At 33.3% G+C, this 12,571-nt stretch overlaps 1 protein-coding gene across 1 annotated transcript in view; it reads left to right on the forward strand.

Moving 5' to 3' along the window:
* The window catches only part of LOC126887199 (uncharacterized), a 505,416-nt gene that overhangs the window by 253,813 nt on the left and 239,032 nt on the right, over positions 1-12,571 (forward strand). Inside the window, exon 3 of the mRNA XM_050654594.1 lies at positions 2,268-2,480. Coding sequence (XP_050510551.1) covers positions 2,322-2,480 — 159 coding nt within the window. The 5' untranslated portion in view covers positions 2,268-2,321. The remainder of the gene's footprint in view (positions 1-2,267; positions 2,481-12,571) is intronic.

Genomic DNA, 12,571 nt, shown 5'->3' on the forward strand with positions numbered 1-12,571 from the left:
TTTTATTTGTTTCTAGATCTTTATTAAATTCACTTTACAACTTTTAATGGAGATGGTGTTCTCACACTTTTGTTTAAATTCTACTGTTTACACTCACCGGCACGAAATACCGCCACCCAAAATGTTTGATTAAGTTTGACAATTTATAACTTTATTATTTGAACTCCGATTTCCAAGATTCGTTCATCAGTTTGTAGGTACATGGTTACATGTCATTTGTTATTATTCCGCTAACAAAAATTTTTTGCTTAGATGGCATTATACGGGGGTGAATGGAAGCGTCGTATTTTCTTCTACATTTAAAAACATTCTGTGGAAAAATTGGTGGGCTGATTTTGTTACATACTACTTTTGTATTATCCTGAAGGTATCCCTAAAATTTGTTTTTTGAATTATCCGAATATCTCTTTTGTTTTAAAAGCTGTAAATAAAAAGACTGCTTTGAAGGTTTACTTAATTAAAAATATCAAACGCAATAAAATTAACAACACAAAACAAAATTAACAACAAAACAAAACAATTGAATAGCGGGTATGTCTAGAGGCCTAGGAGACGGTGAATAGCTATTTTAATTCATTCCATAAATGCTCAATAGGATTGAGATCTGGGCTGTATGCGCGCCATTCTAATCTTATCAATCCAACCTATATTTAAGATATTTATGTTTATGAGTCAATCAGTGTTTTTATTTACAAAAAATTGTACAACTCTTACAAGAAAAGAGATATTCGGATAATTCAAAACGCAAAATTTTAGGAATATCTCCAGGATAATACAAAAGGAGTATGTAACAAAATCAGACCTCCAATTTTTCTACAGAATTTTGTAAAGTTAGGACAAAATATAACGCTTCGATTCATCCCCGTATAATGCCATCTAAGCAAAAATTCTTTTTTACCGAAATAATAACAGACGACACCAAAACATGTATCTATAAACTGATGCAAAAATCTTGAAAATCGGAGTACAAATAATAAAGTTATAAATTGTCAAGCTTAATCAAAAATTTTGGCTGGCGGAATTTTGTGCCGGGGAGTGTAGTATATTACCTTAGATTCGTGGTATGAGGAAGAATATTTTTATTTAAAAGTATTGTTTTTATACAGGGTGTCCCGAAAAGATTGGTCATACATTATACCACAGATTCTGGGGTCAAAAATAGGTGGTGAACCTCACTTACCAGTATACAATAATGCACACAAAAAAAGTTACAGCCCTTTGAAGTTACAAAATGAAAATCGATTTTTTTCATACATCGAAAACTCCTTGAGATTTTTTATTGAAAATGGACATGTGGCATTCTCATGGCAGCAGCATCTTAAATAAAAATTAAAATGAAATTGGTGTACCCCATAAAAAATGTATGTGGGTTTTGTTCCCTTAAACCCCCCAAACTTGTGTACGTTCCAATTTAATTATTGGTGTGGTACCATTAGTTAAACATGAATGTTCTTTTTAAAACATTTTTGCCTCTTAGGACTTTTTCGATAAGCTAGTGTTTATTTTGAATATTTATCGAATCCACCACATATTTGTACATTGTTAAGTACGATTATGGAGACTTGGTAATAATATGAAAATTTATGTATGATTTACATTTTTAAGTATATTTTGAAAAAGAAGCCACATCTCCAAAAAAGGTGACTTATCAAAAAAAGACTAATAGGCAAAAAAGTTTTAAAAACGCTGTGTTTAACTAATGGTACCACAATAATAGTTTAATTGGAACGTACACAAATATTTGAGAGGTTTAAAGGAACAAAACCATAAAATTTTTATGTAAATATATTAAAAAAGAAGCCGCATCTCGATAAAAACTCGCTTATCGAAAAAATACTAAGAGGCAAAAAAGTTTTAAAAACGTTGTGTTTAACTAATGGTGCCACAATAATGAATTAATTTGAACGTCACAAAAGTTTGGGGGTGTTTAAGGGATCAAAACCCCCATAAAATTTTTATGGGGTTTACAAATCTCACTATAATTTTGTTTTAAGATGATCCTGCCATAAGAATGATACATGTCCATTTTCAATAAAAAATCTTTAATAGTTTTCGATATATTGAAAAAAATCGATTTTCATTTTGTAACTTCAAAGGACTATAACTTTTTTTAAGTGTATATTATTTGTACTAAGGTAAGTTAGGTTCAATCGAACTATTTTTGATTCCACAATGTGTGGTATAATTTATGACCAATCTTTTCGGGACACCCTGTATATAAATTACATTTTTATATGAATGACATTTAAATAATTAACAAATTTTAGATTTCAGATTGATGTCATTCTGGCCACCAGAATACCAATATCAAGCATGAGGCGATGAACTTAAATCCAGACAAAAAATCCAATTCAGGAATTTTTCGACAGGCAGGAAATTTCACTAACTATCCTGGTAAAGGAGAGTTTCCATCTTCTTCCCATATAGAGACTGATATTCTTAGTGAATCTACTTTATGCCAACAGAGATCTCATTCCGTGGTAAGTTATCTATTCATTTTTTTGTAACGTATGTCAATATTTCCTCATTTTAAAAGATAACGCCGTTTTTATGATAAATTCATTAGTGAAATTTAATAAAAAATTTTCTTCTTGGTAAAATGTATATTAGTTTAAAAAGCCTTAAAGGGCTACAAACATATGAACAAAACGTTTTCGCTCTGTAACAAGAGCATCATCAGTGTTACCTAAAATAAGTATAACCACATTAATTAAACAAATGTTAAAGTTAAAATGATGACCAAGCTAGAAGGAAAGTTTGATTATACTTACAAGAACATGGTGAGCCAACCAAAAAAATACAAAAGTCAAAGCCTTTCAAAAAACAGATAAAAGTCTTATATAAATGAAAACATCGAAAAATCCAAAGGATGGATAAAATTCCTAAGGATACGGCCCTAGGGCAACATATGACTCCCACACGTTGTAAGTGGGTCAGAAGGTAACTAGGTCATTCTGTTATAAGAGGTGGCAGGCAACTAACAGATGAGACTTCAAAAGCGAATCTGTCTGATGTCAGGACGACAATTGTCAATGATTGAAGTTTTATGAAATTTTGGTTACGCAGCTACTAAGTTTAAAGTTATTTATGGTACAAGCAATGATAACAGCCTTTAAATTTAGTAGCTGCGTAACCAAAATTTCATAAAACTTCAATCATTGACAATTGTCGTCCTGACATCAGACAGATTCGCTTTTGAAGTCTCATCTATTAGTTGCCTACCACCTCTTATAACAGAATGACCTAGTTACCTTCTGACCCACTTACAACGTGTGGGAGTCATATGTTACCCTAGGGCCGTATCCTTAGGAATTTTATCCATCCTTTGGATTTTTCGATGTTTTCATTTATATAAGACTTTTGTCTGTTTTTGAAAGGCTTTGACCTTTGTATTTTTTTGGTTGGCTCACCATGTTCTTGTAAGTATAACCAAACTTTCCTTCTAGCTTGACCATCATTTTAACTTTAACATTTGCTTAATTAATGTGGTTATACTTATTTTAGGTAACACTGATGATGCTCTTGTTACAGAGCGAAAACGTTTTGTTCATATGTTTGTAGCCCTTTAGGGCTTTTTTAAACTAATATACCTTTTAGCAAGAGGAAAATTTTTTATTAAATTTCACTTGTAATTAATGGTATACAGCCAACTACAGGAAGTTCTTCCTTGTGGATATCCATTAGTATTATTATATTATCACAAAAGCTGTTAAGAAAATAATAGATCATGTCATATTTTATAACAAATTGATGTCCATCACAAATTAAGGAATTTCATCACAACATGTGGATAAAAAATGCAAATTGAAGCTGGAAGAATAAATTGACTTGACAACGGAATATTATTATGGGTAATCCAGTTTTCCCCACTTTCGCCGAAAAGTGGCTTAAGGTTCGGACCAACGACGTATTGAAGCGCGTGTTGAAGCGCGCTTCATCAGTTTACCAATTATTTAAAAGTCGGACAGAATCCGAAGAAAGGACATATGGAAGACACTAAAAGAAAGGGGAGTTGACAGACACATAATAGATGTAATAAAGGATATGTACGAAAATAATACAAATACAGTAAGAACCAATAACGATGAATCCAGAGAATTTACTACAAGTCAAGGCGTCAAAAAGGATGCGTGCTGAGTCCACTGCTATTCTCAGTGATACTGGATGAAGCGATAAAGAAAGTCAAGAGAAGAATGAGAAAAGTAACATTAGGATACTGGCAAATGAAACGGACTCAACTATCGGAGCTACTATTTGCAGAGGACATGGTATTGATAGCAGAAAACAGAGAAGACTTACAGAATAATCTTGAAATCCTAGAAGAAGAACTATCAAACATAAATATGAAAATTTATACAGAGAAAAGAAAAACAATGCTAATTTCAAATACGAGGAAGACACACGTAATATAAGTAGAACGGAAGCAACTAGAGTAAGTGGAATATTTTAAATACCTAGGAGTAATGATCGAATCAAATGGTAAACAAGACATGGAAATAAACGAGAGAATGGGACGAACAGGAAGCTTATTTAACACTATGAAAACAACATTTTTGGGGAAAAAGAGATACCGGAGAAAGTAAAAACGGCAGTCGTTAAATCAGTAGTTAGACCAAAAATCATGTATAGCAGCGAGACATGTACATTGACGGGGAGACAAAAATCCAGAGTCAATGCTATCGAAATGAGGTTCCTGAGTAAAATAGCAAACAGAAAGAGGACAGACAAAATACGAAACGAGACAATTAGACAAAACCTAAAACTAGAACCAATCAATGAAAAAATAGTGAAGGGACAACTTGATGGTTCAGGCAGTGTGTAGAATGTCGAAAGAAGAGGCTAACAAAACGAGTGTCCGAAACGAGAGTGCAGAGAAAAAAAAAGAGGAAGACCAAGAGTTATGTGGGTAGATGAAATCAGGAAAAAAGTCGAGAAGAAGGGATTGACATTGGAAAGTGCAAGAAACCTAACGCAAGATCGGAAAGCATAGACACTACAATGTCAAACTCAACTCCACCAGCCTTACACCTAAAGGTAGAAAGGCATAGGACTAAGTAAGTAAGTAAAAGTCGGCAAAGAGAGATAGAAAATATTTAATAGTGCAGAGGAAAGAGAACACAGTTGGTACCCCAAAGTACTCTAAAATTAATAAATATTTACTTATGATGAAATAAGTGGGACCCTCATGTCCCCAAGAATATCAAAGTACGCCGCCAGTGTGGGCGGTAGAATTTTATTAAGTTGTTCAGTTGTTCATAACTCTGTTCATTCATAACATGGCCATGATATTCTAGTTTGCGCCTAATTATTCAGAGTATTCGGTTATAGATTATCGGAGAGTGTCCAGGCTTCTACTCCGTATAATAACGGAGAAAATACATAGCATCTGATGATAGAGATTTTGGTAGCAAGTGATAAATCGCAACTTCTGAAAAGCGACTTCATCGTTATGAACGCTGATCTCGCTTTTCCTATGCGTTGTTTTATTTTACTTGAGTGGTCCCATTGGCTATTTATGTTAGTACCAAGGTATGTGTAACTGTCCACCCTGGTTTATTCATACAATGATAAAAATGTTAACACAACGTAGTTAGACCACATAGTAAAATTACTACGGCAATATGTAATTATATTAGCGCCCTAACTCAGTCGAAAAGGGGCGCTTTTATACCTGTATGTTAAATTCCTTTGAACGATGTCATTTTATTACCGACAATTCACGGGAAAAAGCGCGACGTTCCACAGGACAATAAAAATAGGGTAGGTACCGAGGTCATAAATTACGGTTAGGTATTAGCTTAAGGGCGTAGGTGCAAAATTTCGCGCTAATGTGTTTTAAATGCATTTATTTGTTTCGAATCCTGAAAAAACTAATAAGTATTTTTGAAAAATTTAAACGCAGAATGAAAGATTGCATTATTACCGAGAGCCGAAAGTCCCTGAAAACTTATATAATGTTTATTTTAATAAGTTACAGGGGTGAAAAAAGAATGAAAATTTAGTAAGATTTTTAATTTCAAATATCTCATTCAAAAGAAACTTTTTGGTTATTCTAAGGGATCCTCGGTAATAACGTAATTTTTCATTCTGCGTTTAAATATTTCAAAAACACTTGTCCATATTTCTTGCTTTCGTATACTATGACAATGCCATTTGACAGTATCGAGATGAGGGCCATAGAAACAAGCTAATAATGTTTGTAAAATATAATCCGATTCGAGATTGGTTGTTTCGTTTCAATTACAGTGGAACCCCGATAAGTCGGCCCCCGATAACTCGGAAGTCAGGATAACCCGGACCGATTTTCGTCAGACACACATTTCAACAATAAAAATGTATGTAATATAATATTTGAGAGATAATGTGTGTTTGTGTAATTTGAACTATACGATAGTAAAAATGACTCATGGCACACGGCGCCGGCAGCAGAGCGACGTTATTATCGGAAACAACAAGCACCTGTTATTTCGTATTTATTTCAAACTGTCTTAGCATTGTTTAAAAAAGACTAAAAGACTATTTAAAAAATTCTTTTTTAAACAATGGTCTTATGTTTTCACTCTTTTAAATAACATAACATCGTTCCGATTGTGACTGTATTGTGTGTAGTACAGGCTTGTATTGTTCGCTTCCGTTTGCTTAGGTTTGTGTTTGCGTGTTTTTAGTAATTTAGATGTGTAGGTAATGTGCATATATTTCATGTTATTTCAATTATAACGGAGTTTATCTGTAAGTATACCGTACTTTATTAATTTTTACCATATTCTCCGGCTAACCCGGATTTTCGATAACCTGAATCGGCCGCGGTCCCGATTAATACGAGTTATCGAGGTTCCACTGTTCTATATATATATATATATATATATATATATATATATATATATATATATAAAGGGTTGTCTACAGCTAATGCCGTTTCCCTTCCGTCAGCCAGGACTTCCATTTTTTTCGATCTTCCCAGTCTCCGTCTTCCAATCCTTTCTTAGACATGGCTTCGTCGACTTCATTTTTCCAAGATCTTCTAGGTTGTCCTCTTCTTCTCGTTCCTCTTGGGCTCCATTCTGCAACCTTGTTTATCCAAGTGTTTTCTGCTCTGCGTACGTGGCCGTACCATTTCAGTCTTCTCTCGTCTATATATTGCAGGGCATCTTTTTCCACTTGCATTCTTCTCCTTATCTCCTCATTTGTTATTCTGTCTCTTCTGGTGAGACCACAGCATCTTCTCCAGTATTCCATTTCGGTTGCCAGAATGCTTTTTTGGGTTTTTTTGTTTATGACCCAAATTTCTGCGGCATATGTCATGATGCTTCTTACTATTGTTTGGTATATCATTCTTTTTGTTTTTCCCTTTATGTTTTTATTCCAGATTACATTATGGAGTTGTCTGATGCAAGATCTTGTTTGTCCCAATCTACTTTTTATTTCTGCTTCTGTTGTTCCGCTTTTCGACATTATAAAGCCCAAATATTTAAAATTCTTCGTTCCTTTTATTTCAACTTGTTCTTCTACTTCTAAGTTTTTTACGTCTTCTTCCGATATTACTAAGTATTCCGTTTTCTTCATATTTATTTCCAGGCCCACCTTTTTGTATTCCTCTTTAGTTTTCTTACCATGTAACTGATATCCTCTTCATCTTGAGCCATCACCACCTGATCGTCTGCGAAACACAATGTGTAGAGATAATCGTCCCTTATCGGTATTCCCATACCCCTACACTTTGTCTTCCAAGTTTTTAGTGCGTGTTCTAAAAATATTTTAAATAGAGTCGGTGACGTTGGGCATCCCTGTAGTAATCCTTTTGTTGTTTTGAAGTTAGCAACTACCTTGTTTCCGATTTTTATATTTACTTCATTTCCACTGTACATGTTTTTGATTGCTTGTGTTAGGTTAGGTGGTATCCCTATTTTAGTCATTGCTTTGTACAGTTCTTTCCTTGGCACGGTGTCGTATGCCTTCCTAAGGTCTATAAACGCCATGTGTACATCTTTGTTCTTAGCTCTTTTTTTCTCTATTGTCTGTTGTATTGTATGGATATGATCTAGACATGATTTCCCTACTGTAAAACCTGCTTGTTCTTTTCCGATTTTACCTTCTATATTTTTCTCTATTTTGTTCCTGAGGATCCTGCCATACAGTCTTCCCATTGTAGCGATGACGCTTATCCCCCTGTAATTTTCGCAATCTTTTCTGTTACCTTTTTTGTATATCGATGTTATGTAGGCTTCCTGCCATTGTTTAGGGATGTCCTCTCCATTTATTGCTCTTTCCATGATTCGGCATATCATTCTTCTTAATTTCTGTGTTCCGTATTTGATTAGTTCCGCCACAATTCCTCCTGGTCCTCCAGCTTTATTGTTCTTCATGGAATTTATTGCTTCTTTCATCTCTTTGTCTGTTATGACTATTTTTTCTTCCTCTGTGGTCATTATTTTTTGTTCGTCTCCATCGATGCTGAATTCTGGTCTTTGCTCTATCAGTAGATTTTTATAGTGGTTCTCCCACTCGTCGTCTGGTATGTATTGTATAAAAGTTTTCTCTTTCCTGTTAGTTCGTAATGACTTCACAATTTTCCAGGCTTCTGAACTTCTTGTTCCTCCCATATTCTGTTCTATACTTCTACATGACCTTTCCCATTGTCCATTTTTTTCTTTCGTTGTAATAGCCCTAACTTCTCTGTTCTTATCTCTATATTTACGGAGGTCTTGTGGATCTTTTGTGCTTAGGTATTTATGGTATAGTTCTTTTTTTTCTTTTATTTTCTCTAAGGTGTCTTCGTGGAATTCCCATTTGTAATTTTTATCTCTTGTATTTTCTATTTCTCCTAGCGCTTCCAGACCTGCTTGTTTCTCTTATGTGTTCGTATGTACTGTTGATATTCTCCTCAAAACGAAATTCCACTAGCTTCTGATCTAATCTTCTTTGGTACAAGTTTCTTATGGAGTCGTCCTGAAGTAAATGTATCTTCAGTCTTTTTTCTGTTGGTAATTCTTTATGTGGTTCTTGGTTACTCTGTGCACTTTGGTGTACCCAACTGGTGTGTTCCACTGTTCTGTTATCCCAAATAACGGTGGATGCGAGGAGGAAATACGTCGACATCTCTTGTAACTGATTTCCTTAAATAGTGATTTAATATGCACCATTGCTTTGATTTTGATTTTGTATCAAGGATAACTTTTTATTTATTGTAATGTTGGTTCATTAATAATGTAGTAGATTTACGTTTGTACCTATTATCCGACAAATTTTTGCCGGAGTTTTTAAGCATGTAACGATTTTGGATTTTTGCTTATCTGTTTTTTTTCTAATGTATTTTTGCAATTGAAAGTAGTTTTCTAGAAACAGTTTTTTGAAACTTTTTTTTATTAAGTTTAGGTAATGTCCCATTAACGGGTCGACAGTTTAAATCAACTTTACCCACAGAAACCACAGAAATTATTTCTCAATATTATGACGAACTGTAAATATTTTTTAGATGTACTACCGTTAGGCAACAAAAACAAGTTATTAGTAAATATCCCTCTAGAAAATTAAACCGGGTCAACTGTAATACGTGTATTTATCAGAAGTAAGTAATTCTTGGAAAAATGTGTAATTTTGACGTTACGATTTCTACTTCCAACATCGCTCTCAACATACAAATAGATAAATTTTATCAAAAAAACGAATACGGAAAAAAGATTATCTTGAATAGTATGCATGACCAGACCAGGTATTTTTGTATCGTAATCTGTTTTTCCCATCCATTGTTGCCAGTATTTCGTTTACTTAGGCGGTGGTCTCCAATAGACGCTGTAGGCTGCGCACAGCGTCACGTCGTAGGAAAATTTTTCATTTTCGCAACTTTTAATAAACTTTGATGGACAAAAACTATCTTAAAACCGAAAAAACTAAAAAAAAGTGTAATTCTAAAACAAATTCAAATTACGAGGTGAAATGAAGTGACCACCGACTTAGCCGGTTGTCTCCAATAGACGCCGTAAGCTGCGTACAGCGTGTATTGAAGACCACCGCCTTACGGATGGTTCTTTCCACCGTAGACCAGGGCGCATCTGTAAAAATATTAGTACATTGGGATGTTGAGAGGTGACTCATATTTTTTTGCAGAAATTGCTTGAAAATAACTCAAGTAATAATATTTGAGTTATCCTCCCTCTCAAAAAGGTCCGGAACATTGTTTAAATAATCAAAATGTCAAAAAATGAAGGATAAATTCGATTTCTCTATTGGTTTTTTGATTATAACTTTAAAAGTATTCAGTTTCGGAAAAAGTTGCACTGACATAAAAGTTGCATAATTAAATTTCCTACACTATAGGATTAGTTAAAAATTATAAAAATGGTCACCCTTGTTGCAAAATAGCAATAATTGCGAAAAAACTATTAACAAAAAAACAAGTATTCGCATTTTATGGTTTTCAGCCATTTCTTCTACACTTCTTCTTCTTGTAGTGCCTATCCGTTTCGGATGTTGGCGACCATCATGGCAATCTGCACTTTGCACACTGCTGCTTTGAAAAGATTTGTAGTGGTTGTGTTGAACCACGTTCGTAGATTTTTCAGCCAGGAAATCCTTCTACACTTAGGACCTTCGTATTTCACCTAGAAAAACTCTATGATATAGTAGGTGACATTAATTGTTGGAGCTACTCGCACGACAGCGGATACGTTTGCTCTGATTGGGCATTCCAATGACCTTTGATAATAATTGATAAATTTTAATTTTTAGTACTGTTCAATATAAATAAATTAATTTGTTTATTGCAAAATAAAACACGTACTCTGTCCTTTGAAATAACACTTTTTATAGCAAAAACTTTCTTTGTTCATATAGTTTAACTTAGAGAATAAAAGTTTATTATTTTTAATCATATGCAATTGTTTAAACAATATTTCACAAACAATAATCAAATTAGTTTGAATTTTATGGAATTAAAATATTAAAATACAACAAAATACAGAGTAAGAAAATAATATATTAGATAAAGATTGGAAGAAATTTTGGTGGAAATCAACTTGTGTGAATCGAACACCGCTGTCCTGCGTGTAGCACAAAAATGAATGTTTATTTAAAAAAATTCCTGACGCCGTGGTAGTTAACCGATTTTCATTTTGCAAATTGCAAATAAAAGGTACAGTATTCTTCTAGATGTAAAAAAATTTAACTTGCTATCTGTTTTAATTTCAGTCTTGCAACCTTTTGAAACAATGAATTTTTTTTGCGAAAGCTGGATTGCAAAATTTATTTTGCAAAATCTATTAAACCGATCCTAATGAAATTTACAGTATTGTTTTATTATATCATAAAGTTTTTCTGGGTAAAATATGAAGGTCCTAAATTTAGCATAAATGGTTCAAAAACGTAAAATGCGAATACTTGTTTTTTATGGCTTTTTCGCAATTATTGTTATTTTGCAACAAAGGTGACAATTTTTAAAATTTTTAACCAATCCTATATTGTAGGAAATTTAATTATGCAACTTTTATGTTAGTACAACTTTTCTCGTAAGTGAATACCTACTTTTAAAGTTATACTCAAGAAAACGAAGAAAAAAATTGAATTTTTCGTTCATTTTTTGACATTTTGATTATTTAAACAATGTTCCGGACCTTTTTGAGTGGGAGGATAACTCAATTATTATTATATGAGTTAATTTCAAGTAATTTCTGAAAAAAAATATAAGTCACCTCTCAACGTCCATCTCAAAACAGATGCGCCCTAGACTACCTTTAGTATTTCTTTTGCCAATATTACCAGTTGTGGATTGTGTTTTTATTGCATTATAGCCACTTTACACGATGCAACTAATTGCGCAATTAATTGCACAATTTCTTGCAGCAATAGAAATTGCATCGTGTCACACGAGAATTGCACAGAAAAGCTGCAATTTCTTGCAGCAACTTCTTGCTGCAAAAAGTTGCAGCTAAATAGAACATGTCCTATTTTTCATGCAATTTGGTTATATTTTTAGTAACTTTTGACATTCTGTCATCCTAACTTTCAAACTAAACAATTTTTGACAAAACTAGAGGAACTTTTTACCAATTTCACGCTTCACAGATAACATTATTCTGGTGGATAACTTTAATTATGCAACTAGTCCAGAAAGCCACTGCGCATCCGCTAGGAAAAATATTCTAATTCGGATTTTTTGCACAATCTTACTCAAAAAGGACTCCTTTTAACAAATTTGCATGTTGCCAGGACCAAAAGGTGGTCAAAAATTTTTTAAACGTTTTTTTTTTGTTTTTTTCCTAAAATTATTATTTTTGCATGGAAAAAAGTTTTTTTTAGGTTTTTTGGATCATTCCAAACAGAAAAGGTCTTTAGTGACTTTTCTCTAAAAATGATAGTTTTTGACATATAAGCGATTAAAAATTGAAAAATTGCGAAATCGGCCATTTTTCACCCTCAAAAACTATGTGAAAAACTGAAAATTTGAATGTTGCCAAGGTCAGTAGATATTCTTTAAACATCGATTGATGAAATCCCGAAGAGTTTTTTGCAATACAATATTCAAAACTCCTTTGCTTTTTAATTGCTAATCAAGCTTGCGCGACACTATTTTCCACCG

Source organism: Diabrotica virgifera, chromosome 6 (genome assembly GCF_917563875.1).
Source record: "Diabrotica virgifera virgifera chromosome 6, PGI_DIABVI_V3a".
In the NCBI taxonomy this organism is placed as follows: Eukaryota; Metazoa; Arthropoda; class Insecta; order Coleoptera; family Chrysomelidae; genus Diabrotica; species Diabrotica virgifera.